Genomic DNA, 15,506 nt, shown 5'->3' on the forward strand with positions numbered 1-15,506 from the left:
AAGCAGCACTCGACTCAGCGAGTCACGCAAGTAGAATAGGGCTCAGATAATTCCTGAAATTATTCACGCTACAGGATACTACAGTGACTTCGCGGTATGCGATGTGCTTTGCAGCACGCGGCCTGAGCCTGCTATCAGAGCCGTCCACGCGAGGCCACGCCGCAGCAGCGGCCAGCGCTTCTTCTCTCGCAGAGGCTGTAGCTTAGCATCGGAGGCAGCACAGCGCGCAGCAAGAGGGCTCAAGCATCGTGATTTACGATCTCCCAGCCTCTCCACAATGGTCTGTGGCTGCGACAGAGGCTAGACGGTGCTCGAGCGCGGGTAAAGAGATCCGGTAACAAAGGGGGGCGGTACAAAGGGGTGGAAGGAGTGTGAGCGGCGATAGCGCGCGCCTCAGAAGACGTAGGTGTCCTGCGCCTGGCGACGAGCCGGCAGCGCCGACGTGAAGGCCTCGTTCTCGGCCACATCGCGGTCGTTGAAGACCTCGTACACCTGGCCGCGGCCGTCGAGCGACGTCTCGGGGATGACGTAGACGTCGCGGCGCGAGTTCTTGGGGTGCAGTGCGTTGTGCAGAGCGCTGGAGGGAAAAGAAGTCAGCGCCGAGCCGAAGGCAGCATCGAGCGGAGTACTCACACGCCGCCGGTGGTGAGCGAGGCAGCGCCCACGAACGAGCCGAGCATCGAGCCAACCGTGTCGGCCGAGGGCATGTGGGCCTTGCGGCGGCGCGCCTCGAGCTCCTCTTCGATGGCACGGCGAACCTCGGGGTCCTCGAACGCGCGGCGCGCCTCGGACTCGTCGATGCCGCGGCTCTTGATGACGTTGTGCAGGGCAATTGCGCCACCAGCGATGCCGATGTTAGCCGCGAGTGTTCCGAGAGCCGCTCCGGCAGTCGCGGCGGAGGCCTTGTGGTTGAACGTCCACTTCGGGTCGCGCGCCACGAGCTCCTCGTCGATGTCGCGGCGAGCCTCGAGCTCCTCGGCGGCGTCACGGCGGTGAAGCTGGTTGTAGAGGGCGACGCCTCCGCCAGCAATGCCGGCGGTCGCTGCGAGAGTGCCGAGAGCGGCGCCTGCCGTAGCAGCAGACGGGCGGTGGTTGAATGTCCACTTCGGGTCGCGCGCCGCGAGCTCCTCAGCGTCGATGCGAGCCTGAAGCTCCTCGGCATCACGACGGTGCAGCTGATTGTACAGCGCGATGGAGCCACCGACGATGCCTGCCGTGGCGGCCACAGTGCCGAGTGCGGCGCCCCTGTTAGAGCGTGCGAGAGTCAGCGGCGGAGGTCTCTCTCACGTCCTTCTTGACTCACGCCGTAGCTGCGCTGGCTCGGTGCTTGAACGACCACTTTCGTGCCTCGAGCTCCTCGTCGGCGCGGCGGGCCTGAAGCTCCTCTGCGTCGCGGAGGACAGTGGTCTCCTCTGCGTCGCGGCCCTTCACGTTGTTGTACAGCGTCGTGAGGCCCGTCGCGGCGGCGATGTTTGCGCCCGTGAAGGACAGCGCAGCGCCCGTCGTCGCGGCGCCTGGGTGACGGAACTTGAACTTGCGCTCTTCGAACGGTGCAGCGTCTGCCGACGGGTCCACGTCGCGCTTGCCCTTGTTTTTGATGAGGTACGTCGTGCCCGCCGCTGCTCCGAGACCTCCGGCAATGCCTCCCAGCACGCCATTCACGACGCCGAGCTCTGCTGTCTGTCAGCGACGTCGTGCCACTGCGATGCATGCTTCAACTCACTGTCTGCGTGGGATGCGGCCTTCCAGCCAAACTTGCGAGCGAGCAGTGCGCTGTCCGCATCGCGTGCGTCGAGTGAGATGTCGAACTCTCTTGCCGCAAGCGCGGTGTCCTCGTCACGAGCATCGAGCGAGATGTCCTCGTACAGCGCGCGCTTGTTTCGGTTGTGGTTTTTGATCAGGTACACCGTGCCTGCCGCCGCTCCAAGCCCACCCGCAATGCCTCCGAGCACGCCGTTGACGACGCCCAGCTCTGAAGAACAAGGTCAGCGCGTCCGCAAGAGGAGTCTGCGCGTGGAACTCACTGTCCGCGTGCGACGCCGCCTTCCAGCCGAACTTGCGCGACTCGAGCGACGCCTCGTCCTCGTCTCGCTTGTTCTTGTTCTTCACGAGGTAGACCGTGCCGGCGGCGGCTCCGAGACCGCCGGCGACGCCTCCGAGAACGCCATTGACCACCCCGAGCTCTGAAAGTGCATGGATCAGTCCTCCGCGGCTGCAATCAGACCGTGGAACTCACTGTCGGCATGCGAGGCTGCCTTCCAGCCGAACTTGCGGGCGAGGAGAGCCTGCTCGTGCTCCGGCAGAGACTCGAGAGCGCGCCCGTGGACTTCTTCAAGGTCGCGCGGCGCCGTGGCCTTGTGATACGCCGTGATGCCCGCGGCAGCGAGCCCCATCGCGGCCCCCCCGATGGACATTGCCCCGTTTCCGACAGCAATGCGGTCAGCCGTCGTGGCATGGCGCCAGCCCTTTGCGCGCTCGTCCACCAGCTGGTCCGGCTCGTCGTGCTCCGACACCGCGTCGATGGCGCGCTCCGGAAGCTCGCGGGCCTGCGGGCGGGCGTGCTGGCGGTCCTTGTTGCGATAGTGGTTGATGAGGAGCGTCGTGCCGGCGACGGAGCCCACGCCGGCAATTGCTGAAGCGCCACTGGCTGCCAGGCGGCCGATGCCGCTCAGGCGGCGCTCGAGAGCGAGCTCCTCCTCGTCCAGCGCGCGCTCAGGAAGGACGTGCTCGTCGAGGTCGCGCTCCGGCAGCTCGATGATCTGGCGCTCCAACAGCTCCTCCAAAGTGCGCTCGGGCAGCTCCTCGTAGTCGCGGCGTCCTTTGTGGGTGAAGCCGTAAGCAAGTGCCGCCGTGATGCCGCCCGCTGCCAGAGTGCCGACCGTGCCCTCAGCGACGCGTCCCCAGTTGACCTTGGGGCTGCGGGCGGCGAGCTCTCCTTCCTCGAACGCACCGTCCAGATCGCGCTGCTTGTTCTTTGAGTTCTTGTGGTGCACGACGGCCGCTGCAATGCCTCCACCAAGCACGGTCGCGCCTGCCAGCAGACCGACGCCGAGCTTCACCTTGGCGCTCTTGCCGAGTCCGCTCCCGCGGGCCTCGAGCGAGTCCGCCACCTCCGCCACGTCGCGGGCGTCGAGCAGCTCCTCTGGTCCGAGGTCGCGCTGCTTGTTCTTGTTCTTGTGGTGAATCACAGCCGCCGCAATGCCTCCGCCCAGCACCGTTGCGCCTGCCACAAGACCGGCACCGAGCTTGACCTTCGCGCTCGTTCCGAGCCCGTGGCCGCGCGCCTCGAGCGAGTCCGCGGCGATGTGGTCGTCGAGGCTCCGGGCCAGGAGCTCGTGCTGTGCGGACTGGACGTCCCGAGCGTCGACCGCGTAGCCGCGTGAGGCAAGCTCGTTGGCCACGGCTTCGATGTCCCGTGCGCAGGCTTCGTACAGCTGCACATCGCGTGCGGAGAGCTCCTCGCCGTCGAGGTCGCGCTGCTTGTGGTGGAAGTGCTCGTAGAGTGCGCCTCCGCCTGCTCCGATGCCCAGCTGGCCCACGATGCTGGCGGCATAGACGGCGGCCTTCGTCTTGCCGCCGCGTGCCTCGAGCTCCTCGCGCTCCGAGAGCGGCTCGTCCGAGATGTCGCGTTGCTTCGGGTGGAAGTGGTTGTAAAGGGCAGCTCCGCCGACGCCTGCGCCGAGCGTGCTGACCAGGCCGGCTGTTGCGTACGCCAGCCTTCCCGCGGTGCCGCGTGCCTCGAGCTCAGAAGGCTGCTCGCGCGCAAGAAGCTCCGACTGCTCCTCGCCCTCGAGGTCGCGTCGGCCCTTGTGCTTGTCCTGGTAGTGCTTGACGAGCGAGCCAAGGCCGACGCCAGTGGCACCCGCCGCAACGACTCCACCAACAGCCAAGCCGAACTTGGCCTTGCCGGACATGCGGGTCTCGAGCTCCTCGATCTCGCGCGCGGAGAGCTGCTCGTCCAGGGAGCGGCCCTTGTTCTTCTCCTGGTAGTGCTTGATCACCGAGCCGATGCCAACGCCCGTAAGGCCCGCAGCAACGATTCCACCCGCCGCAATAGCGAATTTCGACTTGCCTCCGAGCTTGCGCGCGTCGAGGGCCTGCTCGTCCTCGACGTAGCGAGCGATGATCGCCTGCGCGTTCTCCTCGGCGGAGCGGGCGGCGAGAACATGGTCGTCCTCGGTGGAGCGGGCGATGAGGGCCTGCGTGCCCTCGGCGTGGCGAGCGAGGAGCGCGTAGTCCTCCTCGGTGAGGTCGCGAGCGACGTGCTGGTCTGCGCCGGCCTCGCGGGCCTGCTGCTTCTCCCTGAGGTGCGCGGGGAGCAGTGCGGCCGTCAGGCCGCCGCCGATGATCGTCGCGCTGGCCGCCGTGCCTCCGACGATCTTGGCAGCCCACTTGGCCTTCTTGCCCATGCGAGCAGCGATCTCCTGGTCCTCCTCGGCGAGCTCACGAGGAGTGTACTGCACGGCAAGGCGTGTCAGTCTAGTGATCGCTGCGCTGCTACGGACTCTCGCGACCCCCTCCGACCCTCGTCCACATCTTGCAATGCAATGCAACGCACATCGATCTGGTCCTGAGCCGTGTCACGTGCGAGCTGCTCGTCGTCCTCCTCGAGGCTGCGGCGGTTCTTGTGGTGCACGCGGTCGTACACGCCCTTGCCGACGCCTGCGCCGAAGGCGAGGACAGAGCCTCCGGCAATCGCCAGGCCTCCGATCTGGTTGCCCGTGAGTCTGCGAGCCTCGAGGTCCGTCTCGGCGTCCGTCGTGTCGCGAGCGTCGATGCCGTCGCGGCCCTTGAAGGTGAGGCGAACGCCGTCAGCGACGCCTCTAAACGCGCCTCTGGCGGCAGCGGCTGCCTTGCCGGACAGCTTGCGCGCTTCAAGGTCACTCACAGCGCCGTCGACTGCGAGGAAGAGGCGTCAGCGACAGCGGCGGAGAACAGCATCACATGCTCGACTCACCAGCGCGAGCCTCTGCGTCGTCGCGTGCCTCGACGTCCTCGTCCTCGTCGTCGACCGAGCGCGGCGGGCTGCGAGGTTGATACACGGTCAGCTGAGTGGGCCAGCGGCGAGCCAGGCGCACGCACTGCGTGAGGTTCCACGTGTTCTAGGAGAGGTGGGTTTGTTAGCAGCAGATACAGCAGGCATGGGGCCACGGCACGGCGTACAGCAGCAGTGGCAATGCCGCCACCGATGACACTGATGATTCCCGTTCCCTAAAGAGAAGCGCACGGGGTCAGAGAACAAACGCACGCGCCCGAAGGCATGGCTCGCAAGGCGCCTCCGACATGAGGCTCGACAACAGCACACAGCAGCGATACGCACGATCTTGATCTGATGCTTGTGCGAGGCGCGCGTGTCGACCTCGGCCTCGGCGTCCTCGGGCAGCGAGCGGCGCATGCCCGGCGGGTGGCCGTTGCCTCTGTCGAGTCGAGAGTGTCAGTCGTTGCGAAGCAGGCAATTGCGGCATGACTCACTCGCGGGCATTGTCGACGGCCTAGGAGCGAGAGGGAGAGGTGCGTGTCAGCTCATGGTCACGTCCCTGTGTAGTCAGTGTGTGGCGCACTGCGGCGGTGCTGCCGGAGGCCACGAGGACCTTCAGCAAGTTCTTGGCCTGTTGAAAGGCGGTGCTCAGGCTTTGGTACTTCCGCGGCCCGCCCGCCCGCCTGCCAGCCTCGCTCGGAAGAGGAGCACAAACAGGACGTCGTCTTCCGCACTCACGATCTTGCCTTGCGCCTTGGTCAGCGGGAACTTGCGCGCCTCGACGGGAGCCTCGGCGGCGGCGGCGTCGGTCGTCGACTCGGAGCGCTCCTCCATGATGGGCGCCGGAGCAGCCTGCACAGCAGACAGGGCCAGCGCCGTGATGAGCATGGTAGAGGCGACCTTCATCGTGAGGGTGAGAGGGTGGGCGAGGTGGTGAGGTTGGGTGGCGAGGGGAAAAGGCGAAAGAAGCGAAGCGAGAAGAGCGCTCGAAGGCTTGAGAAGCGAAAGAAGATGAGCCAACCGGCGGGATGAAGAAGTAGAAGAAAGAGGTAGTGAGCTGGCCGGCAGCTACTGAAGGTGTAAGAGTGTGTGTGATCGCAGGATGCAGAAAAGTGGGAGAGACGCAGCGAGGGCGCAGCTTTATGTACCCGACGCGAGCCGCTCGCTCTCGCCGCTGCGCCGTGCCACGAGCCAGCCATCGCGCTGCGTGTGCGGCAGCGGCACGCGCGCGCGCGCGCCTTCTTGCGCCCGTGCCTGCTCTGTGCTCCTCGACGCCCTCGCCGACAGCTCGGCCGTGGGCGTTCGGCGGCAGGGGCAGCGGAGGCTCTTGGCCTCGCCGTTCCGCCGCCGCACGCCGCCGGCATCAACAGGCGCTGCCGGCGGTCGAGAGGGGCGGCGCACTCTGCCGCCCGCGAGGCAAAAGTGGCCGCGCCTCGGCCATGCCCCTGGGCGCCGTTCAGGGCGCGCGCGCTGCGCCCACGACCCTGAGCGTCAGGGGGCGTGCCTCTTTTTCTCTGCCGCGCCGCGCCCGAACGCGGCTCGCTAAAGCTGCCGCGCTGACGGGCTTGCTCAGACGCTTGGCAGGCAGCCGACTGCCCATGCTGTGCAGACCGTAGCAGAGGACACACATCTCGTGTTGCGGCTGTGGAATGTCAGATGGGGTGACCTGCACCTGCTGCTGGACAAGGCGATGCCCGATTTAGACACCTCCTCTGCCGAAGAGCTGTGCGCCTTCGCTATAGAGGTGATGGCTCGACGCCTCGCCTTGATGGGCGCCACTGCCAAGCAGGCACGCAGTGCGTACGCCCACACGCCGCTCGTGCTGACCAGGCAGGCCGTGGCAGGGCACGCGTTTTCTCGTGCTCCTGGAAGTGCGGCAAGGAGCGGAAACGTCATGAGTGCGAGCCATTCTTGACGCCGATGAGGGCCGAGGCGAGCCGACTGCGCCCCGGGCCTAGCATCTTGGGGCTGGGGTGATCAGGAGAGAGCGGGATACGTTTGGCGCCTCCAGGCACGAGGCCGCTCATCAGGCGGAATGCGGTGCGGAACGCCCGCGCGCCGATGCCGCTCCTCAATTTCGCTGCGCCCAGCGGTACGCCCCTGTGGCGGACCTGCCAGCGCTCCATGACACCATGAGTCGTACAGGTCGCCGGCAGCCCTCTCTTCTTCCTCTAGATGGCCTCGGCGTCGCCAAGAGGGTCCTGCGGAAAGAGGGGACGATGCCGCAAGGCGAATGCTGATGTACGACGCCGCTGCCGAAGTGTGCCGTACATGCTTGGCGCATGCTGCTAGACCGCCTCCTCCGGCGGCGTCTTCATGACACCCCGAAGCGCTGCGTCGGGCATCGGCGAGCGCACGTCGCCTGCTCCTAAGCGTGATGTCAGCTGTTTCCGGACGGCAAGAGAGATGAGCTAGTTGGGCAGAGGGCGTCAGGGTCAAGGCGCCGCTCGACGAAGAAGGTCTGGAACGCGCGGGGCGTCGGATGCGCTCTCCTCTGGTGCGGCAGAACGCTGCGCCCGCCTCCTCTGCTGTGATGCTCTGCTCACGTCTTGCACGAGAGCCCGCGTCCTCGCTATGCTGCACATGCCGCTCTCCTGTGGCTGGATGCCGCTGCGCGCTCGCAATGCTCGATCAAGTGCTCGACATTAACACAAAGGGTCAACAGCCTGCGTAGACCGCCTACTCGCGGATGATGACGGCCGCTGAGGAAGCACGTCAGCCATCCGTGCTGCGCAGGTACTCGCGAGCACGACTCACCAGCACCCATGCCAAGGCCAATGCACATCGACACGACGCCCACGTGCTGGTTGCGGCGTTCCAGCTCGTTGAGAATCGTCACGACCAGACGCGCGCCCGTGGCGCCGAGCGGGTGGCCCAGCGCACAGGCGCCGCCGTTCACGTTGAACTTGTCGGCGGGGATCTCGAGCTTCTGCTCGCAGTACACGCCCATCGACGCAAAGGCTGCGTGGACGTGAGCAGGAGAAGCACTGGAGGGACGCACGCGACGCACCCTCGTTGATCTCGAACAGGTCGACCTGGTCCTTGCTGATGCCCGTCTGCTCGAGCAGCTGTGCACAGACAAATGTGAGCCTCAGCCAAGGCGCACCTTTCGCTCGCACTCACCTTCGGGATGGCGTAGGTCGGGCCGATGCCCATGATGCGCGGCGCCAGGCCGCTGACGGCGCACGACACATACTTGCCGAGGATGCGGACGTTGAGCTTGCGCGCCATGCTGCGGCGCATGAGGATCACACCCGCAGCGCCGTCCGTGATCTGCGAGGCATTGCCGCCCGTCGTGTTGGCGGGCGCCCACTGCGGGAACGCCGGCTTGATCTTGGCCAGACTCTCGGCCGTGCTGCTGCCGCGGATGCCGTCGTCGGCAGAGACGGTCTTGTGCACGCGCGCCTCGCCCTCCTTGGCAATGCCCGTCAGAGGGATGATCTCGCGGTCGAACACGCCGGCTGCCTGTGCTGCGGCGGCACGCTGGTGGCTGCGCGCGGCAAACTCGTCCATCTGCTGGCGCGAGATGCTAAAGTCGCCTGCGGAACAGATGTGAGCAGATGGAGAGTAATGTGCTGCAGCGGCACGCACCAGCAACGTTCTCCGACGTCCAGCCCATCGGCATGCGGCAGTCGCCGGCCTCGACGCTCGCATTGGTGAGCTCGGGCGAGAAGGACAGCTGCTCGCGGTCGTGCTGCGACATGGCCTCGGCGCCGACGGCAAGACCGCAGTTGATCTCGCCGGCCTGCGGGAGCTGTCAGCAGGCCGTTGGCGGGGCGGAAGGCTGTCGCAGCAGACGCACCTGGATGCCGTTTGCAATGGCACGAATGGCCATCAGACCAGATGAGCACCAGCGGTTGACTGCACGCAGTCTGTCAGCACGGGCATCGAGCCGTCACTCCGCTGTGCTCACCAGTGATGGCGGGCGTCTCGGCCGGAATGCCAGCGGCAAGCGCAGCGGCACGGACGTGGTACGCCGACGCCGTGTTGGCGACGTTGCCTACGACGACATCGTCCAGGAGCTTCGGGTCGATGCCGGACTGCGCAAGCAGGCCACGGAACATCTCCAGGCAGAGCACGTCAAAGCTGTGGGCATGGCTTCAGCGCTGAGACGCGGCACATGTATGCGTCTCCTCCTGCCTGGCCATCCACGCTTCACCGCACTCACGGCGTGTCCTTGAGGCTGCCCTTGCGCGCCTTGCAGAAGGGCGTGCGCCCCGCCGCGACGATGACGACGTCGTCGTCGCCCTTGAGCTGCGCGTGCGCCAGGCCCTTGCCGCTCCACGTGCGCGGGTCGAGGTGCGAGGCGAGCTGGGTGATGCGCTGGGCCATGCTGGGCAGGAGTGTGCTGTGGTGTTGGTGCGGAGGAGAGGCAGGGTCGCTGTTGAGCACCTGCGTGGCTGCCTTCGCTTTAAAGCATCGCTGCGAGCGCTGCGCGGCTCTTCCCCGCACGCACGCCGCGAGCGTGCCGGCTCTTCGGCGCGCTGCCACTGCCGGCCCGCCGTGCTTTCCGGGCGCCTCTCGTGCGAGCGGCCGCTGCTGTTCCCACGCGTGCCTGGCTCTGCGCTCCCACGGTCTTCGTCCTCCCTTCTCGACTGGGCTGCTCCCGCCGTTCTCGCAGTATTGACGAGTGGGAATAGCTCGCAATCAGAGTGAGGGCGACAGCTACCTTACGGCCGAGTCTCAGTGCCTGAGTGGCTGCAGACGCCGGTGGATGGGCACGGCACTGTGGCTGGGCTGCACAGCGAGCCGCGGCTCGAGAAGTCGCCTCGACGCGCAGCGCTGACGCGGCCAGGTGGAGCTGACGCCATCTAAGGGCTGGGCGCGTGAGTGGCAGCGATAAATCTCGAACGCCAGATGCCAACCACCACACCCTCTTCGCCTCCTCACTCCTTCTCTCCGACACTGACAGACACACTCACCTCAACCAGCACCAGTCGCCTCACCGCGCTTCTATCGCGGCTGCTCGCTGCGCGTGCTGCACCCTTCGCGTCGCCCCTCCACCTCACACCCTCTCGCCCGCTTCCTCTCTCCCATCACGCCCCGCACCGACTTCAGATCTCGCCACCTCTAGACGCTCTTCAGATCTATCGACAGCAGCACCTTTCGCAGCTATTGCGCGGCCACTCCGCTGCCACGCGCCATGAACGCCGAGTACAACTTCACCGGTGCCGCGCGCACGCGCACCATCAACCTCGGCGGGCCGCGTGGCGCCTCTGCCGCCCAGCTAGCCGCCTCTGCGCGCGCCGAGCGGGCACTGCGCCAGGCTGAGCGCGACCGCGCCCGCTCCGCTACCCGTGTGCAGGCCGTGTGGCGCGGGCGGACCGAGGCGCGGAGGATCAGGGCGCAGCGGGTGAAGGACTTTGTGGCGCAGCAGCAGGTCGTGCTGCGGCATAGCGCAGAGCCGAGCGAGTCGGAGGACCGCCAAGTAGCACACGTACGCTGGCTCAGACTGCTCTGTGCGACAAGAGGCGCGCCAGAGGAGGGCCAGCTGCTGCGCGTATGGAGTCAGACGATGCAGATCGACGACGGTGAGTGGCCGACGTGGAGGCGCAGCTGCGAGCGGCGCTGACAGCAGTCAGCAGCGCTCTTCACTCTGTATGCATCACCGCATGCCTCTTCGTGGCGCACGCTTGTGTCGCTGGCAGTGCGGTGCTTGCTCGCGAGACTTGGCAGCGCCACGCCGAGTGCAGAGCGGAACGCCGAGTCGCTCGCGGCGCTCTCGCTGCTGCTGCGCCTGTGCGACCCTGCTGCAGCTGGCGGACAGGCAGACTTCGCTGTGCAGTTCGCACAGTCCTTGGTGTGCGCCTCGCTATACCCGGCGCTGCACGCGCACCTTGTCAGCTTCGTGAGTCCAGACTAGGGCTGGCACCCTGGTCTCTTGCTGACTCTGCGTGCAGCCGGTCGATCGCAAGGCCTCGCCAACGCTGCAGCCGACCATCGACCTCGCCCTCGTGCCGATCACGCTCAAAGTGCCCGGCGCGCTGCAGGCCTTCGTCTTGCACATTCTCGCAGTGCCGCATCTGCCCGCACGGGTACCTCTGCCGAGCCTTGCGCGCCTGGCGGCAGACTTGCCACTGCTGGACGTGCTGCGCTGCATCGATCCCGTGCCGTCTACGCCATATCTGCTGGCGAACCTCATTGCGCTCTCGGCACGTCGCGTGCCGCAGCTCAAGAACGCCAACGAGCTCTCGACATACCTCGACACGCTCTCCAAGATGCAAGATGCGCTGCCGCGCTCGACCTTCGAGGGCGCGCTCGAGGGCACGGCAGGCTCGACGGCCGTGCCGGACGTGCATCTCGAGCAGGCGTCTTCCTCACGCACTGTCACTGATGTAGCTACGCACAAGCGTCTCTCGGGCCTCGTGGCGCCATCGCACCTCAGTGCGCTGATGACGGCATCGACAAAGTTCTCCTCGTCTCGGCCAGCCCTCACTCGCTTCCTCGTCTCGACGCTCGAGGCATGGCCGGCATCGGCGCGCGACCGCGTATTCTCCGCAACGCTCTTTGGCCCCGGCCCGCCGAACGGCCTCGTGCGCGAGCTGTGGCGCGGCTGGGTGCGGGGCGGGCCCCTGGCCAAGGCGATCGGACAAGCCGGGCATGGTGGCGCCGGCGGCGCACGCGCGGCAGTAGCCACAATGGACAGTGCCGAGCTGGCCGAGGGATGGGGCCCACTGCTGCTGCTCGTCGAGCTCTACTCGCGAGTGCTGCTTACGCTCGGCGATGACGAGTTCCGGCCGCCTGCCAGCGCGCCCGGTTCAAGCTCCAGCAGTCCCAGCCGCAACCCGCTGACGCTCGACGAGATCGTCACGTTCAGCGCGCTGCTGCGCACCATGTCCTTCTCACTCTACTGGCTCGAGGGCTCGTCCGGCCTGCCCGACCTCTCGACGCGCGTGCCGAACTTCCGCCTGACGCGCATTGAGCTGCGCAGCCTCTTCACGAACCTGCTGCGGCAGATCCACGCCCGTGATGCGCGCAAGCGTTTCGCGCCCGAGGGTCACTGGCTCATGACGTCGGAGATGGATCTCAACAGCTTCATTCAGACGGTGATGCTGGAGGAGGACGAGCTGGCGGAGCCGCTGAACAACGCCGCGCCAACGGAGGACGACTGGGAGATGCAGGATGAGTTCGACGAGGACGACGAGATTCTGCCGGTCTCGTCCCGACTACAGGCACTGCGACGAACGCAAGAGTCCGGCTCGAACCTCAACGCACGCCAGCTGGCGTTCCTCAGTCCGCGCCTCGGCGTGCTCAACAACATTCCCTTCACCATTCCCTTCGAGCTGCGCGTTGAGATCTTCCGGCAATTCATCTACCGCGACCACGAGCGGCGCAAGCGCGCGGGCCTGCGCGTGCGGCACACGCGCACGGTGCGCATCCGCCGCAGCGAGGTGGCGCACGACGGCTTCCTGGCGCTCAACCCGCTCGGCGCGGCGCTCAAAGACCGCGTGCTCATCGAGTTCATCGACGACTGGGGCAACGTCGAGGCGGGCATCGACGGCGGCGGCCTCTTCAAGGAGTTCCTCACGTCGCTCATCACGCAGGCATTCGACACTAACCGCGGTCTCTGGCTGGCGACGGAGCAGCAGGAGCTGTACCCGAACCCGCACGCCTATGCGCGCGAGCCGGAGCAGCTGGAGTGGTACCAGTTCCTCGGCCGCGTGCTCGGCAAGGCGCTGTACATGGGCATTCTCGTCGACATCAAGTTTGCGCGCTTCTTCCTGTCCAAGTGGCTCGGCCGGCAGGGCTACCTCGACGACCTGGCCAGTCTGGACAGCCTCGACCCCGTCATGTATCGCGGCCTGCTGTACCTGAAGAACTACGACGGAGATGTGGAGGCGGACCTGGCGCTCAACTTCACCGTGCAGTCCGACGAGCTGGGCCACGTCACCAGCCACGATCTGATCCCCGGCGGCTCCAACATTCCCGTGACGCGCGAGAACCGCCTCAGCTACATCTACCGCGTCAGCCACTGGCGCCTGACAGGCCAGATCGCGCGCCAGTGCGACGCCTTTTTCAGCGGTCTCTCGGACATCATCGACCCGCGCTGGCTACGCATTCTCGATGTGGATGAGCTCAAGGTGCTCGTGTGCGGCACGGAGGAGCCTATTGACCTGGTGTGTGGTGATGGCGTGGCCGCGCTCTGCTTAAGCTGACGTGTCGCTCTGCAGACGGACCTGCGCGCCAACACAGAGCTCGGCGGGTACGACGACAAGGACGAGGCAATCGAGCACTTCTGGGCCGCGCTGCACAGCTTCACGCCCAACGAGCGGCGCGCGATGCTCAAGGTGAGTGCTCCTCTTCGCATCCTTCTCTCCGCCGCTCACACACTTCGCAGTTCGTCACTTCCTGTCCCTCGCCTCCGCTCCTCGGCTTCTCCGAGCTGCGGCCCAAGTTCGGCATCCGGCAAGCCGGCAACGACGACACGCGTCTGCCCACCGCATCGACGTGCGTCAACCTGCTCAAGCTGCCGCGCTACACGTCGGTGGCCCAGACGCGCGAGAAGCTGCTGTACGCCATCAACAGCAATGCTGGCTTCGACCTCTCTTGAGACTGCGCAGGCCTGCGCAATCTTCACTCTCCACGCCTTCCCTCTCATCAGCACTAATCTTCAATCTGTCATACCTGCGCTGCCAATACATGCATGCTCTCCGTGCTGCTCCAAGCAGCTCAAACGAGGACGTCGGCGATGGGCCACATCAGAAGGCACGCCAGGCTGCGGAAGGGCCGCCAGGACTCGGTGAGGCGCTCCATCTCGTCCGGCCTGTGCGAAGCCAGGGCCGGTCAGCCGCGCATCGTCTCGTCTTGCCGCCAGCACTCACTCGAGCGCTGCGCCCTTCTTGCCCTTCTTGGCCAGACGTGCCCGCAGCATCTCGGGCCGCATGCCACTCGGCAAAGCCGGCGTGCCACGGGCACTCGCCGGCGGTGTCTCTGCCTCTCCAGCGCCCAGTGGTCGTCGTCGATGCGCTGGAATGACAGGTCCAGTCGCCGGAGCAAGGAAAAACTTGAGCATGCCGTTCTGCACGCCCACGTCGCCTGTGCTCGCAGTGTCAGCACACGTAGCAGGTACACGATGCGGCGGGCACGTACCGACGGGCAAAATGTCGGGCATGCGCAGCGCCAGCATCAGAATCATTTGCACTGCCCTCAGGATCAGCCTCGCGGCTGCAACGGCAGGCCCGAGCAAGACTCACCAGTCCACGGCCCCACGCCTCGCGCCGAGATCATCTCCTCCCACGCCGCCTCAGTCGTAGCAGTCGACAATCTCCGTGCGTCCAGCCTGCCATCCGCGAAGCGATGTGCGATGTCCCTCAGTGCCTTCTCCTTGGCTGACGAGACGCCCGCGCTTCGGACAGCGCCTTCAGGCAGTGCTAGCACTTGCAAGGGCGTAGGGAAGGGCAGAGCGGCGACCGGATCTTCTTCGTCGGCTGATGCGGGCGCTGCTGGTGCCGCATCGAGTGTGGATGCGTCGAAGAGCGCCAGGAACTTGAGACAGATGGCACGCGCGGCTTTCCAGGAGATCTGCTGCCCCAGGATGGAGGTGGCGAGCGACCTAGACATGCAGAGGTCAGTCGAAGCGGCGGCAGCGTGAGGCACCAGACGTACTTGAACAGATTCAGGTTCTCCGGCCCTTCATTGCCGTTGGCGAGATACTTGCGAAAGTCGGCCTGATGGAAGAGGATCCGGAAGCGCGGATCTGCCTCTTCCAGATGTGCCCGCGCGGCACCAAAGTCGTACGGCAGAGCAGGGCGCAGGATATGCGTGCGCAGCCGCACTTCCTCGGCCGGCAGCAATGGTGGCAGGCCATGCAATGCCTCAGCGCGCTGTGAGGCGGCCTTGAGGCGCGACGCGGCTTGTCGTAGTGCGGGGGAAGAGGGATCGTCGAGTAGTGCGGCCAGAGAGGAGCCGGATGCGAGTGCGGCATGCGCGGCGGAGGCGCGGGCGGGGTCGTGTGCCAGTGGCAAGGCGTCGAGAGGAGTCTCGGATGGCTCGGCCTTGACGAATGGCTCGGCGACGTTGAGTTGCGCAGCTGTCGGCGCTGCTGCTGCTGCGTCGGCGGGCTCCGCCTTCACGCCGCCCTCGCTCTTGACGGCGCCTCTGCTGGCGCTCGGCTTGGAGCCAGGCCCGAGACTGGAGACGAGGCGCGAGCTGCGGCGCGACGGCGGCGCCGGTAGAGCGGCGCTGTGCCGTGCGCTGCTGGAGGCTGACGGGACACGCGGCATGGTTGCGGATGCGAGGATGTTGCTGGAGGAGAGGAGAGAAGCTCGGCTGCGGCTGTGCGAAGGCCGGCCAAGGCTGTTGCTCCACCGCCAGCTGTTCCCACACGCCCCACGACTACAAACGGCGCTAGCGTGGTTGTATTGCGCGCGCGCGATGCACAAAGGCGTCACTTTCGAAAGCCACACACAGGCGGCCTGCCCGGCTTGCTGCTGCTGCGCCTGCACCCTGCGCTGGCACAGCGTGCGCTGATCTGCGCCGCGCCGCGCGCAGCGCTCCTCACTTCATCTCCCTCTCCATCTCCTCAGCC

The 15,506-nt window shown here is 66.4% G+C and overlaps 5 protein-coding genes across 5 annotated transcripts; 2 read left to right on the forward strand and 3 right to left on the reverse strand.

Annotated features, from left to right (window-relative positions):
* Positions 1-268: 268 nt before the first annotated feature.
* FA09DRAFT_331463 (hypothetical protein) lies at positions 269-6,070 on the reverse strand. Its single transcript, XM_025743039.1, has 15 exons — positions 5,717-6,070; positions 5,473-5,492; positions 5,321-5,417; positions 5,164-5,211; positions 5,083-5,102; positions 4,958-5,025; positions 4,889-4,899; positions 4,559-4,789; positions 2,951-4,457; positions 2,237-2,818; positions 2,025-2,183; positions 1,724-1,972; positions 1,304-1,673; positions 634-1,245; positions 269-577 (listed from the first exon to the last, which is right to left on the reverse strand). The coding sequence occupies exons 1-15, from the start codon at positions 5,882-5,884 to the stop codon at positions 394-396; spliced, it is 4,326 nt and encodes a 1,441-aa protein (XP_025596500.1). The 5' UTR covers positions 5,885-6,070; the 3' UTR covers positions 269-393.
* Positions 6,071-7,203: 1,133 nt separating this feature from the next.
* On the reverse strand, positions 7,204-9,312 carry FA09DRAFT_346800 (thiolase; the record flags this gene model as incomplete). Its single annotated transcript, XM_025744776.1, has 8 exons — positions 7,204-7,680; positions 7,736-7,939; positions 7,989-8,046; positions 8,102-8,517; positions 8,570-8,723; positions 8,781-8,839; positions 8,892-9,064; positions 9,147-9,312. Coding segments are annotated over 8 exons (1,253 nt in total), but the record flags the coding sequence as incomplete, so codon positions are not given.
* Positions 7,362-7,707, forward strand: FA09DRAFT_95893 (hypothetical protein). The gene has a single exon (XM_025745919.1). The coding sequence runs from the start codon at positions 7,461-7,463 to the stop codon at positions 7,650-7,652; it is 192 nt and encodes a 63-aa protein (XP_025596502.1). The 5' UTR covers positions 7,362-7,460; the 3' UTR covers positions 7,653-7,707.
* Positions 9,313-9,835: 523 nt separating the features above from the next.
* Positions 9,836-13,634, forward strand: FA09DRAFT_331464 (HECT-domain-containing protein). The gene is made up of 5 exons (XM_025743040.1): positions 9,836-10,509; positions 10,564-10,826; positions 10,879-13,095; positions 13,150-13,266; positions 13,317-13,634. Exons 1-5 carry the CDS (start codon positions 10,122-10,124, stop codon positions 13,527-13,529), a joined length of 3,198 nt encoding a protein of 1,065 aa, XP_025596503.1. The 5' UTR covers positions 9,836-10,121; the 3' UTR covers positions 13,530-13,634.
* On the reverse strand, positions 13,603-15,224 carry FA09DRAFT_310962 (DNA glycosylase). Its single transcript, XM_025740651.1, has 5 exons — positions 14,585-15,224; positions 14,173-14,531; positions 14,069-14,119; positions 13,801-14,014; positions 13,603-13,742 (listed from the first exon to the last, which is right to left on the reverse strand). The coding sequence occupies exons 1-5, from the start codon at positions 15,199-15,201 to the stop codon at positions 13,649-13,651; spliced, it is 1,335 nt and encodes a 444-aa protein (XP_025596504.1). The 5' UTR covers positions 15,202-15,224; the 3' UTR covers positions 13,603-13,648.
* Between the last annotated feature and the right edge of the window lie 282 nt (positions 15,225-15,506).

This window comes from Tilletiopsis washingtonensis (genome assembly GCF_003144115.1).
Source record: "Tilletiopsis washingtonensis strain MCA 4186 unplaced genomic scaffold FA09scaffold_18, whole genome shotgun sequence".
NCBI classification, from domain to species: Eukaryota; Fungi; Basidiomycota; class Exobasidiomycetes; order Entylomatales; genus Tilletiopsis; species Tilletiopsis washingtonensis.